Source organism: Aristolochia californica, unplaced genomic scaffold (genome assembly GCF_029961685.1).
Source record: "Aristolochia californica isolate CCGP_79_NKW_82.1479 unplaced genomic scaffold, dmAriCali1.0.hap1 SCAF_7, whole genome shotgun sequence".
NCBI lineage: Eukaryota > Viridiplantae > Streptophyta > Magnoliopsida > Piperales > Aristolochiaceae > Aristolochia > Aristolochia californica.
Window position 1 is genome coordinate 5,607,815 of NW_027182268.1, and position 14,337 is coordinate 5,622,151.

General features: G+C 37.3%; 2 protein-coding genes across 2 annotated transcripts; one reads left to right on the forward strand and one right to left on the reverse strand.

The window, feature by feature from the left end:
- The first annotated feature begins 127 nt into the window (after positions 1-127).
- LOC137936642 (cytochrome c oxidase subunit 6b-1-like) lies at positions 128-8,974 on the forward strand. Its single transcript, XM_068781445.1, has 5 exons — positions 128-265; positions 6,621-6,965; positions 7,045-7,127; positions 7,627-7,708; positions 8,524-8,974. Exons 1-5 carry the CDS (start codon positions 224-226, stop codon positions 8,575-8,577), a joined length of 606 nt encoding a protein of 201 aa, XP_068637546.1. The 5' UTR covers positions 128-223; the 3' UTR covers positions 8,578-8,974.
- Positions 8,975-9,428: 454 nt separating this feature from the next.
- LOC137937747 (pentatricopeptide repeat-containing protein At4g02750-like) lies at positions 9,429-12,549 on the reverse strand. Its single transcript, XM_068782903.1, has 2 exons — positions 11,733-12,549; positions 9,429-11,203 (listed from the first exon to the last, which is right to left on the reverse strand). Exons 1-2 carry the CDS (start codon positions 12,511-12,513, stop codon positions 10,257-10,259), a joined length of 1,728 nt encoding a protein of 575 aa, XP_068639004.1. The 5' UTR covers positions 12,514-12,549; the 3' UTR covers positions 9,429-10,256.
- Positions 12,550-14,337: the final 1,788 nt, after the last annotated feature.

Consider the following 14,337-nt stretch of genomic DNA (forward strand, 5'->3'; position numbering starts at 1 on the left):
GCCAGCAGATCGAAATTTCCAAACAAAGCAGGGGCAAATGGTGATAAGTGGCTTGTGTTTTCTCCAGTTTGCCCTCGGGAAAACCGTGACCAAACGTGGGCAAATTAACCACAGGGAGGCTCCAAAACCATTCCCATTTGACGATTGCAGTCTCTGCAGCCATCCAATCGCCGTCGCACTTTCTGTACCAGATCGCCGTCTCTGTGAGGTCCTTGTGTCACTCATGGCGGAAGCCGAACAAGAGAAAACCCTAAGCCTAGCCGAGGTATTCTTCTACTCTTTCTCTTCTATTATTCGGTGTTTTCTCTGAAATGCGTGCCAGAGATAGCAGTAAGACAAATCCTATTTCATGCCTACACGATCTGATTAGCGATCGACGAGTTCAGCTTACATGAATCGTTGTTATCTGTTCTCTCTAGTTCAGCTTTTTCTTCTACTTGTATTAAGGAGGTTGATCTCGTGTTTCTTTTCATTATCTTAATGAAATGCATGGTGAGAGGTGTCTTGTAAACTATATGTCGTGGAGTACGAAGTCACTATCATTAATTTTTTCTGCTTCTGAAATGTGGGCGGGATAATCTTCGGTCTTTCTGCCGGAAGGTTAAATCTGAACCATTATGTTGCATTTTTCTTTTAACTGTTTTAATTTCTGCATCATTTATTGAACGCTCAGAAATAGAAACGGTCGTTCTACGGATAGAAAATTAAAAAAAGGTAATTGGTAAAGCAGATAGCCTGGTAGACGGAGAGAGATTATGACGTCTTTCAGTATTTGGGTTGGTTTTGGAATTTATTAGAAGTTCATGTTTTACGTCTTGGGTACAGTTGTTAACCTACACAACACTGAGGAACTATTTTGGTGAAGTAGTCAGTAGAAGAGGATGAGCTTAATTTTATCTCTTTTGGGTGCACAGGAAGCCAAAAGGGTTTGTGTGAATTTCCTGCAACATAAAATTCTGGTTTAGGTGGAGTTCCTGTAATTTCCATTTGGTGAAGGCATCTGTTCGAACCCTGGTTCTTGATTTGTCATCTTGTTGCCTTCCTGTTATTTCTCATTCAGCTAATGTTTCTTTGCAATCTCTGAAGTTTTCTATTGCCGGTGGCTTGGGCATGAAGTGATATAATTGATAGATGACATCGTCCACAAACCCTGTGTTAATTTTCACACTAAGGTTATACTTTACTTCTAGCCACTTCTATGGAATGATATCTGTTAGGAAATCTACTAAAGGGTAATATTGTCATTTTGTACTTACTATGAAGTCCAGTAGCTACAATATCTAATTATATATGTCTAGTTTTATCTCTAGTTCAATTTTTATGTAATTTGAGTAAGTATGTAAGGAGATGTAAGGGTTTAAGTGGTTTTAAGTGACTAGAGGCATTTCTTTAAATTTTATTTCAGAGCTCTATAAAAGCATAGGGGGTTGAGCTCGATCCTGACACAGTCTGGTTTCCATCTCTTTTCTCTCCCTCTTTCTCACTTTCTCCAAAACCCTAAAGTTCACTCTGTTACATGGTACTAGATCCATAAATCTTGGTTGGAACCTTTCATTCTTCTCTAGTTCCCTCCATTAAAGCCTGTGACTCTAAGAAAGGGGATTTTCCACAATCTACCTTGACTGGTTCAGAGAAAACTGAACTTTGCCTTCTTCTCATGCCATAACCCTATGGTTGATGGGCCTACTGCCTATTGAGCAGTTCTGAACTACTTACTGCCCTATGGATGATTATTGAGTGATAAAAATCTCTTTTTTGGACTGTGCAACCCCAATACTGGGTCCTCTGCCTACGACGGCCCTAATTTTTAGAATTTTTTCATGACTGATGCAAATCTGAGTGCATGGAACTGGAATTATGCCCTAAAGGAGAGTTTTTTATTTGGATTTCTTATCCTTTCTTGCTGCGCAACCAATTACTGGGCTGTGATTGCTTGCTCATCACTAGGTTGGTTGACGTCAGCCCTGGAAATTGAGAAACTTTTGGATTTTTTGAGGATATTACCTACAACAGCTAGGAATTACATATTAGGGCAGATTGGTTTTTCCACTTTGTAAAAACCCTAATTTTTCCTGCAAAGTGGAGCCCACAACACCTGTGCATACTGCTTTTGTGTGCTGTTTTAGGGTTGTTTAGAGACCATAGTGGCAGTATACATGGCTGCTTCTGGTGAAGCTTTTGCCCCTTAAAGTGGATTTGTAAACTCAGAAGGAAAGGATACTATAATGATTACTACTGAGAAACTGAATGGCCAAAAATATCTAAGTTAGTCATGATCAATCACTAGGAAGAAGACAAAATTCATAAGGGATGATCCTCCTATCCCATTGAATGATGATTAGGAAGGTGAGGATGGTCAGGTTATGACCTGGATACTTAACAGCTTGGGTCTTGGTTTAAGGAATCAAGTTATGAATTGTAGCACAACTAAGGACATATGGACCTCCTTAGAGTCTGTTTATGCACAAGAAAGCACGTGTTTTTGAGCTTTGTGCCAAAATGTTGAGCCTCAAGAGAGGTCTAAGGTCTGTCGTTGCATATTATAGTGAGCTGGTTGGTATACTGCAGGAAATAAGTGTTTTCCATCCCGTTACTAAGGGTGAAAGGGAATCAAGAAATCAGAATGGACAGGTGCACATTGCTAAATTTCTGGATGGATTAGGCCAGAATTTGACTCTATTAGAGCTCAATTATTGTCTCTAATAATGTTCAATCACTATCCATAGCCTATAGCTGAGTATTGCATGCAGAGAAGGCTATTGTAGCACTAGGAAATACAGATGTGACACTCCAGCATCGGCACTGAACTCTCCAGGCTCCTCGGAGCCATCTAAGGGCAGAATTGCAAGCACTAAAGGAAAGGGCAGAGGTGACATTAGGCTGAACAGAAAATGTATTCATTGCAGACATACGAACCACTTCTCTTACAAGTGTTGGGAAAAGTTTGTTAAACTTGCATGGGCCAACTATCTTGTTCATGAGATTACTAACTTGTATATTGAGCCTTCTGTGCAAGTTGTAACAGACGCATGTGATGAAATGCAACGACTAATTTAGCGCTTGGCACAGTTGAGTGTTGCCTCCTCTTCAGCATCAACGACTCAATCTTCCACTCCTATAGCCACATTAGCTAATTCTAGTACGTCTACGCACCATGTGCATTCATCCTTGACTTGGTTTCTTGACTCAGGAGCTTCTACTCAAATATCAGGTATCTCCATCTTGTTTTTTTATTTAAAAGAGTCAACTACTATTAAACAAGTCATCTTGGCCGATGGATCCATTTCTCCAGTACAAGGAATGGGTACATTGGTTCCATCTACGGTTATGCGATCTTAGTATGTCCTATTTGTCTCCAAATTCCCTCTTAATATGTACTATGTAAATAGGTACATTACAATACTATGAAGTATCATGAAATACTTTAGATTTCTTCTGTATGAAGCTTCATAGGAAGAAATCTCATAGGGGAGAAATCTAAAGTATTTCATGATACGTCATAGTATTGCAATGTACCCATTCGTATGATACTTCATGATACTTCCGCGCATGAGAGAAGCGGACTATACTATGTGGAGAGCCATTCACATGGTACTTCATAGCATTGGACTCTGCGGTCTCTCCTCTGTAGTGGCATATACAGTTAAGGTCCTTCTCTTACAAAGTTGATTCAATTATTTCATGCATTTTCTTCTAGTATGAATTGGGACAGTTAGGCAAGCATCACCAAAAATCCTTTCCTACAAGTCAATCGCGAAACAATCACTCATTTGATATTATTCATTTTGATGTTTGGGGGTCTTGCCCAGTGCCTAATATTTCTGGTGACAAGTGTTTTTTGTCTCTTATTGATGATTTATGTCGATGTACTTAGGTGTATCTCATACGGGCGAAATCTAAAATATGTGATGTGTTTAAACTTTTTTATAGTGAAATAAAAAATAGTCAATACTTCTATTCGTGTACTTCTCACTAATAAGGATTTTGAATTTATGAAGCAAAAGTTTGACTTATCTGTAAAGATCATAGGATTATACACCAATCTTCATGTATTTTTACACTTCAACAAAAAGGTATTGCTGAATATAAGAATTGCCATCCGTTGGAAGCGGTTCGTACTATGCTTCTACATATGCATTTACATAAATCATATTAGGTTGATGCTGTCCTAATTGACTGTTTCTTTATTAATCGAATGCCTTCCTCAGTTCTTGATGGTAAAATTTCGTTACAGGTATTATTACCATCAATCACCTTATTTTCGGTGTCTCATCAAGTCTTTTGGTGTGTTTGCTTTGCACGTGTCTTTACTTCCTCTAGAGACAAACTATCCCCTCAAGCTATTAAATATATTTTTTAGGGTTACTCACGCTCACAGAAAGGATATAAGTGCTACTATCCATCCACTCAGAAAACATTATGTGTGTGAACATTACATTCTTTGAGGATACTCCTTTATTTTCCTCATCTTCCATTGATGTGTCTCCACTCATTCTTGTTCCTGAGGTTGTTTGCCCAACTTGTGAGGAGGAGATTCCTAGTCCAATTTCTTGGTGCTACTGTAGAGAAGTTTCCATAGGTATATCACAAACGGAAAGTGACTTCAGGTAAAGTTGTTCCCTCTCTCCCATTGGACCAAGAACCCTCTTTGTATATTGATCCTGAGGTAAGTGATCTACACCTGTCTATTGCTCTTTAGCAAGGTATTAGAAAAGGTACTCGTTGTCCCTTGTCTAATCAGTACAAACAGTTTGCCGTGTCCTTGTCATCTTGCATTATTTCTTCATTTGTGCAGGCTGCACTTTCCTCACTTCAGTGGAAGATAACTATGGATGTTGAGATAGAGGCACTACTGGACAAGGGCACCTGGCAGTTGTATGAATTGCCTACTGGTACAACAATTGTGGGTTGTAGGTGGGTATACAGTGTGAAGTATAAGTTGGACAGTTCTATTGAATGATATAAGGCTTGATCAAACATATGGGATTGATGTCTATCGTAGTCAACCAGGGGTGCCCGTTGTATCAACTTGATATCAAAATGTCTTTTGTACGACGACCTGGTTGAAGAAGTCTATATAGAACAACCTCTTGGGTATGTTGCTCAGGGGGAGACTGACAAGTATGCTGACTAAAGAAAGCTATTTACAGCCTCAAACAAAGTCCATGGGCATGGTTTGAGAAATTTAGTCAAGTAGTCGTGTCGATTGGATTTGTCGGGAGCCATTGTGACTATTCATTCTTTGTTATGAAGAGATCGTCTGGCATTGTGGTAATGCTGGTATAAGTAAATGATATTATTTTAGTTGGCAGTGATATACAAGGCATTGAAGAAGTCACTAAAATACTTTATGGGTATTAAATTAGCTAGAAGCAAAGCTGGTCTGGTATTGACTCAGAGGAAATATGGCATATACATGTTACACGAGTATGGACTGCTGAGTGTTGAGCCTATTGACACTACTATGGAGGTTGGACATGACCTTCATAATGAACAGAGTGATGAACTCCGAGATAAGACAATGTATCATCGGTTAATTGGGAAGCTCATATATGCTATTGTCACTGATCCTAACATATCCTTTGTTGTAAGTGTTGTTAGTTCATGGAGCATCCTTGCAAGAGTCACACGGAAGCTGCCCAGTGGATCTTGAAATATCTGAATGGGGCACTTGAAAATATCCTCACAATCACACAAAGAGAGACCTTTTCAGATGCCGATTATGTTGGATCTATGGTCAAAGGGTTGAAACTACAACAGGAGAGGCCCTTGACCATGTATTGTGTTAATCAAACTGCTATATTTATTGCAGGAAGCCTAGTGTTTTACGAACAGACAAAACACATTGTAATAGATTGTCATTTTATTTGAGATGTTGTGATGAAAACTGAAGGTGTGACCTCTATATACGGTCTGGTGATCAGATTGGAGATATGATTACTAAAGCACCAGGCAGACGTGAATTTGAAGTATCCTACAACAAGTGGCCTGATGGATATATACGCTCCAGCTTGAGGAGAAGTATTAGGAAATCTACTGAAGGGTAATATCGTCATTTTTCACTTACTATAAAATTTAACAGCTACATTATCTTACTCTATATGTTTAGTTATATCTGTATTTCAATTTTAATGTAATTTGAATAAATATGTGAGTTATAAAGGTTTAAGTGATAGGGGCATTTTGTAATTTTTATTTCAGAGCTCTATAAAAGCAAGTTTACTGAGAAGGAGGTGGTTCTCAGCATTGAATAGCCTTAATCTTAGTGATCAGTGTAGGACATTGCTCTAAAAAAAAACAATGGCTGTGGACAATGAATTGTGCATGACTTAATCTGTAGGTAATCATAAATATTGAACTCAATCTTTAGGCAATGATATGTTTACAAACATTTGAAACCCTGCAGATTATCTCAGGGAAGTGGAATAGTTATGACTCTTGGTTTTATTAGCCCTCCTATGAAAAGAAAGCAGGAACAGCAAAAGCTAAGGTTAAAATTTAACATGTGTGTCTGCTGAGGTTTATTTCTTTGATGACCTAGATCTCAGGTTCAGTGATGTGATTTGGGCTTTTTGAAGTTTTATTGATGAAGTTTATACACTCGTCCTGGCATTTTTCAGCAATGGTTGCTTCAGGAGAAAGAGGAGAAACAAGAACCAGGTGAAACTCCAACTGAAGCTAGTCCATCTGCAGTTAAAGTGAACCAAACTCCAGTTGAAGTAAGTCAGACTACTGAGGAAGTGACTCAAACTCCAGTTGAAGTAAGTCAGACTACTGAGGAAGTGACTCAAACTCCAGTTGAAGTAAGTCAGACTACTGAGGAAGTTCCTACAAATGCTGCAGCAGAGGAACCTGTCACTGACAATGTCAATGACGAAACCCCTGCTGTGGAAGAAAACACTGAAGCTCCTCAACCAGAGCAGTCAGAGGAGGAAGAAGTGGCTGAGGAAAAACCTGAAATAAAGGTACAAGTATCAATGATTTTTCTGTACTTAGTTTGTACTTTCAATTGTTTCTTACTATTATATTTTGTGTTTATTTCAGATTGAGACAGCTCCAGCAGATTTCCGTTTTCCAACAACAAATCAAACAAGGCATTGCTTTACACGATATGTTGAATATCATAGGTGAGTTACAGAATATCCTCCATTGTATTTTCCGTGATACTTTTTTGGGTCTGTTCTACATGGTAACTCATGTAATCTCTCTCTCTCTCTCTCTCTCTCTCTATATATATATATATATATATATATATATATATAGAGAGAGAGAGAGAGAGAGAGAGAGAGAAATTGAAGGAGAGAAGAAGGGAGAAGAGTTTGAGAGGAGATACTTTTGATAAGAGTCGTCGGGGGCATGCTTGACCACCTCATCTCTTTATTAAGTGAAAAAGGTCAAAGTTACAAAGATGCCCTTATACACTTAAAATCACTTAAACCCTTATATCTCCCAATATACATAATTAAAATGCCTGAAACTAAGTCTAATGACTTAATCAAACATGTGGAACAAGATAATTGAGAATTCAGAAACATCGGTTGATGTGAAAAGACCAAAATACCCTTAGTAAACTTTCTAACATCTAAGAAGTAATCACACGATGAAAGAAGGCTTTCTTTGTTTCAGGTGCATTGCTGCTAAAGGGGATGGTGCTCCTGAGTGTGACAAGTTTGCGAAGTATTATCGTTCTCTTTGCCCTGGAGAATGGGTACGTTTTTCAAATGTAACTCCATTAGTGTTTCATCTATACTAGACAGTTTTTACAAGTGTCAACTCCAAAATGAAGTTGCATGTTGGAGCTTCGATAATTGATAAGCTTTGCTTACCATGAAGAGTTTTGATCATGCATAATCTGTGCAAGTGACCTGGTTGTACATCTCATGGACTTCTTTCAGTAATTATAGCCTCATTATTAGATGTTTGTGTTTTTTCTTCTTATCGTAGGTTGCATCATTTTCATGTAATAACTTGTCATGTAAATGATGTGATAAATCATTATTTGAATTTCTGACGTCTGTTTTTACTGGCCTTCTATATTACCTTGAGAATTTAAACCTCAGTATGTACACAGCCTACGTCAGCAACTCTATATGTGGTTAATGCTTATAATTTATTAGTGTTTGTTGTATGAATATAATCAAGATTCATGTATGCCATATTTTTATAACAAGACTACATCGTCCCCACAATTGCAAATTGACATTATTTACTTTTACTCAAGTATCTTTAGATAAAGTTTGCCGCGTATTGATTACTCGTGCAAGGAAGTAACTTGAATTTGTGCAAAGGTGTTTACATCTCAGTATAATGTCGAACTCTGAATGTATTTGATTTTTTCCTGGTTGATTTGTACCTTCAACCTGTAGCTTGCTGAAATATCCCGAACATATTCTTATTTCTCTTCCCGAGATATGAACTCAGCATTCTTGCATGCGTCTTTTCATTTTCTAGTCTGGTTTTTTTGGGGGCTTTCACTTTTCTATGCAATCTGTGACTGTATTTACGTTTCATCGACCATTACAGGTTGACAGGTGGAATGAACAAAGAGAGAATGGTACCTTTCCAGGTCCTTTATGAGGAGAATCTGCAATGCATAGTTTCAGAACACCTTCAGTTATTTCTACTCTGGCATTCAAGTAGTTATCTTTCGAGTCAAATTTGGAAGAGTTCCTAATAAAAATTTTGGCATGTATGTGGACAACTGATTACAGGGAAATGTTTGCATAAATGGAGAGCTATTGGCTGTAGGCCAATGATTGAGTGAACACAATTTCCATAATTTTTTTCTTTCCATTCCAATGAGCCATTGTACCCAACTGGAGGAAGAATTACTTTGTTGTAGACATTATGAATATTCTAAGAACTGGATTGAAAAAGAAGAGATCACCCGGTGCTTCCTTGATGACTACCCTTCTGGTCCACCATTGAAAGGATTCTAATAAACCTAATGTGGTCTAGAATCTACTATTAAAAATGATTGTGTATGTCCAAGCCGCCAGCTCCAGTTAGAACTCAAGTTGTACCTTGGACATTGCACCTTACAGGGCGCAGGATCTTGGACTAGAAAAGATTTCGGATCTTCTCCATTCACCAAAATTCTTAGCCAAGAATTCGGACTAGTACTCAAGTTGCACCTTAAACCTTAAACCCTAAACCCTAAACAATATGGTTCTATAAAAAACTATGCTATATATATTCCTCAAATCAGCTCTGATATCAATTAGTATTAAGCACTAATACTCAGTTACTAGGTGCAAATTTTGATTTATGCCTCCAGCGTTTGTGGATGCTCGATCTAATGAAGGGATGTTATTTTGGATCAAGAGTGCTTTCAACCAGGTAATGTCTTTAATGGAATTAATTACTTAGAATAGCTGAAAGCTTAAAGTAAAATTGGCTATTCTTTCTTTAGTACTGGAAGAAACAGAAATCGAATACTTTTAGTCTGCCGGGTAGAAGCTCCAGGGAGTGTTAAAAAATACAGAAAATATATAAAATTAAAGGCAAACAACCAGATACAACTTTTGCATCAAATCAATTTTGCTCGACTAACCGTCTTGATCCTTGGGTTAGCAGTTAATTATTCAATAATCAAGATCACATGATACACAAAACTTATCCAAGGACCTTCCTCTGAAGCTCCTGTTGTCAATAGATTTCCTTACTTTTGAAGTCAAGACTCTTCTCTGACGGCAATAAAGAAAAAATGCAAGTCTCAGGAGAAGATTTTTACTCCTAATTGATAGTGAATATCAACTGTACCTTTTATTTGCTCTTTGTGGTGATGAAACGGATAACTTATAAACCACCATGGTCACCTGTCTTGGCTCCTCATTCAACAAAACATTGCAAAAGCCTGCAGTATCTTAGTTAAGCTACGTGCACCAAAGTCCCCAAAAAGCATGCTTAACCTCAACTTAAGGCACCAAACCGGAAAAGAATTCAGCTAAACCAGAGTTTCATCAAGAGGTAATTGAGCACTGTTCATCGATCAATATGTTTTTCCTTCCTTCAATCATTAGCAGTTCTCTTTTTGCTTCAACAAATGTACAACAAAACAGTACATAAAATCCACATGTGAACCAATTCCTTAAGCATCTGCTGTCTCATTCACTGAAAGCAGGTGATCCAATAAATTTCTAAATAAACCAATCTTTCTAGCAATTTTTTTTGGTATTCACACAATCCAACCCTGTGAAGATGATCACCAGTCATTTAGTAGATCAACCTTGAGCATAGCTAGAGGATAAACAGATTTACAAAAATTTCATACCTTCATCTTCGTCAGTCATATTCATCTGCAGACAAATCCTTTTAAGCTCCAACCGTATCTTTTCAATCTCTGGATGAGATATATCCCCACCCAAAAATAATTGAACTTTATTATTAATTTCCATCCAGCTGTAACCAGGTTGTTTCTTAACACCGTTCTCTTTCATCAGCCACCTAATCCTGGTGACCTCCTTCCACATACCCATGGCTGCATATATATTTGACAACATAACATAAGCTGCTGAATTCTGAGGCTCTAGCTCAAAAATTTTTGCAGCAGCCAACTCCCCCAATTCCAAATTTAAATGAACCCGACAAGCTCCAAGCAGGGCTCCCCAAACAGCTCCATCAGGTTCAAATGGCATTTTTATAATAAGTTTGTATGCCTGATCTAATTTTCCTGCACGGCTTAAAATATCAACTAAGCATGAGTAGTGCTGAGCCTGTGGTTCTACTCCATAGTTGTTGACCATTGACTCAAGCAAATCCAAGCTTCGTTCCACCCTTCCAACATGCCCACAAGCAGAAAAGACATTAAGGAAAGTGATTCCGTCTGGTTGCAACTCACTCATCTTCATCTCCTCAAAAAAACCAAGTGCTCTCACATAGTGGCCATGTTGTCCAAGCCCGGCTATAATAGTGTTCCACGATACCACATCAGGATTACCCATTTCTCTGAAAACTAACTCAGAATCATCAATGCTTCCACATTTACTGTACATGGTTATCAGAGTATTACACACTGATATTTCTGACTGAAACCCACTTTTAATGATAAATACATGAATTTGCCTCCCTTGCTGCAGGGATACAACATTTGAACTAGCAGTGAGACCTAAAACAAAGGTGGTATGATCAGGTCTTACATCTGCTTCTAGCATTTTTTTGTGCAGCTTTAGAGCCTCATCCCCATGCCCATTATGTGTGTAACCTGCATAATAATTAATGAACTACGTTTTTAATCAAAATAAAAAAGTCAGATTTCCTCTAAAATTGAAAAATGTATACCCAGTGTATGTATTTGGAACTTCAGACCTGACTTGGGCACTATAAAATCAAATGAATTCGTTATTATCAACCGGTTGAAATGACAGAAATGACACCTTCAAAATATGTAAGGGAAAATTGTTTGTGAGAATAAATCTAACATGAAAAGGCATTATTAAGCTATATGCTTTAAGAGGATAAATAGAAGTAACGTCTGAAAATAATGCAACACTTATTTTTTGAAGTTGAGAGTGCAATGCTTGTTATTACACTGCAGAAAACTTAAGAACTTGTCTAAACGACACTGATGAGCAAGTTTCAGTTAACCTATTACCTGGTGAAACTATCACATTGAATGAGCAATATCCACCAGAAAACCATAAAAGACTAAAAGGTCCTGACCTAATGATACTGACTCAATTAATTGATGAATGTCTTAAAAATCAAAGACAAGTATGTTCTAAAAGTTGTACCTCCAATCATGGCATTCCAAGAAATACGGTCCTTAAACTGAATTTCTTCAAACAAACTTCTAGCAAAATCCATCTTCCCCTCCTTGGCATAAGCTGTAACCATAGCTGTCATGGCAACAGTATTCTTCCTTGGCATTTGATAAAACATTCTTCTTGCCTCCTCAAACATGCCATTTTCCACGTACCCACTAATCATCACAACCCAGGATACCTCATTCTTCTTTGGCATCTTGTCAAATATGCTCCTTGCTCTCTCTATCTCTCCTTTCCTTGCATAGCCCTCAACCATAGCAGTGTACGAAATCACATTCTTAATGGGCATTTCACTGAAAAGTCTAGAAGCTTCTTCAATTCTCTCGTACTTGAGAAAACCCGAAATCATGACATTCCATGATGCCACATTTCGTTCAGGCATCCGAAAAAAATATTCACATGCCTCTTCAATCTGGTCGTGTTCAACACATCCAGCAATCATCGAATTCCAAGAAACAATGTTTCTTACTGGCATTGAGTTAAATATCCGCTTTGATTCCTCTAAGTTTCCGTTTTGCCAATAAGCTGCAATAATTGCGTTCCAAGAGACAACATCCCGATTCGGCATTGTATCAAACAAGTGACGAACAGCCTCAATTTTGCCCGCACGGCCTAGCTCTCCTATCTTTACATTGTAAGCAAAAACATCTTGAGTAGAAATTGTTCTTTTGGGCAGGTAAAGAGGTTGGCGGGAAGAGCAACCGTCAACACTTCGGAACAAAATTTGGAACATACCATGGAGGCGCATGAGTTACTCTCTCTCGCTTCGGTTTCGGACGATCAAAGACAGAGTGAAATCGAAACAGTAGCACGTTAAGTAGCCACCGTTGACAGAATGGGACTTCCCGCTAAACAACCAGTACTCTTGAAAAGAAGAGTGAAGAAGTCCCCTCCTTTACTTCGGCGGTGTCTACAAGTCAACAACTTTCTTTGAAAGAGTACTTCCTTTGCTCAATGCAGTAGAAGCGATTTCCTTAATATTGTTCCATACTGGGCGAGATGGCGATTTACCAGTCCGCAAACCCGAGTTGATGTACGAGGAAACTGAATTAAAATAAAGCTGCTTTGAGGTGGAGGAAAAGGGCGGTTAGTCAACGAAACGGATTTTTGAAGTTCATATTCAGACATGTTCATCTGAGACATGATCGTATCAGTCATCTACATGAACTTCATCTTCATATTTGGTGTTAGTATTGACGACTTTATGTGCACTAAAAACGGTTTATAGTGTTAGTGTCCTAACATGAGAAAAATATAAAAAATAAAAAAATCTCTAAACCCTTACAGTATACTTAAGTACAACATAATCTTTAGACCCCAAATTAGGTAAAATAACCATTATTACTATGTGAATAAGTTATTTAATGTATAATTAAATATATTAATATATTTATTAATTGAATTAGATATTTTATTATATATTAATATGGTAATTACGTGAGCCAATGAAATACGCACACGATTAATTATAAGTAATAAATAAATAATGTTATAAATTATTTTTTAATAACATAAGATATGTTTTAATATTAAAAACTACTAATTTAATACAATAATAAATAATTTTATATAATAAATAAATTTATATATTTATCAATAACATAATATATTTTATGTATTACTAATTAATAATATATTGTCACAAAATTTAAAACCATTGGTTTAATTAATTATAACAATGGGATAATTAAACCAAAATAATTTATCAAATATTTATTTTAATAACATTTTAATTATGACTATTAAATCACTATTTTAATATAGTAATTATAAAATAAATAAATATAATTATTTTATAAATAAAGTTTTATAAATTAGTGATTTTTATGACGATAGTTTAATTTTTCCTAACTTAGGAAAAATTAAACCATTGTCTTGCGCATCGTCTTCCTCAACGGCGAGCCAGCGGGCAACGCCGACAGAGGCGGCGCCGTCGATACGCCGAGAGAGAAGAGAAGTCGGACCAAGAGGCTCTGCGGCCTCCCTCCCTCTCCTGTCCCTCTCAACCTCCGTCGTAGAGCCTCTTGACCTTCCATACTCTGCGACAAAGCTCGAGAGGGAGACCGGAGTGAGACGCCGAAGCCGAGAGAGGGAGCAGAGAGATGGATGTCGAAGTCGAGAGAGGGGGTGCTGGAACGAAATGAGAAGAGAGCGATCGTTTCATGTGCATGAATGCCAAATTTGGGCAGAAAGTACATTCTGTTGTTTACGCTTTGGACATGTTCTCTTGAGTTATGTTAGTCATGTACATGACTTGAAGTCTACCTCTCCACAAACGACCTCAGGAGATGAATTGAATAATGCGGTTGAAGTTCATATCCTGAGTCAAGTTGACTAACCCCCCCCCCCCAAAAAAAAAAAAAAACAAAAAAAAAGGAAGAAAAGAGAAAAAGATTTTGAAAAGAAAATTAAAAAAAAAGAAGCAAAAGAGATATATTATTTCGTTGTTTGGATATATTTCAAAAATGAAAAAAATGGTAACATTTTTAAAAAGTTTCATTTTTCCCTAAATTTCATGAGAGAAATTTTATTAACTAAGAGATAAATTAATTTTTTCTTTCAGTGATTCTTG

What these genes read in the sequence shown, in the direction of transcription:
- LOC137936642 (XM_068781445.1), top strand. Translation starts at nt 224, where the DNA reads ATGGCGGAAGCCGAACAAGAGAAAACCCTAAGCCTAGCCGAG. An exon ending in AGGAAAAACCTGAAATAAAG is followed by an intron (nt 6,966 to 7,044) that starts GTACAAGTATCA and finishes TGTTTATTTCAG; the next exon opens with ATTGAGACAGCTCCAGCAGA. An exon ending in CGATATGTTGAATATCATAG is followed by an intron (nt 7,128 to 7,626) that starts GTGAGTTACAGA and finishes TCTTTGTTTCAG; the next exon opens with GTGCATTGCTGCTAAAGGGG.
- LOC137937747 (XM_068782903.1), bottom strand. Translation starts at nt 12,513, where the DNA reads ATGCGCCTCCATGGTATGTTCCAAATTTTGTTCCGAAGTGTTGACGGT. An exon ending in TTGGAATGCCATGATTGGAG is followed by an intron (nt 11,204 to 11,732) that starts GTACAACTTTTA and finishes ATTATTATGCAG; the next exon opens with GTTACACACATAATGGGCAT.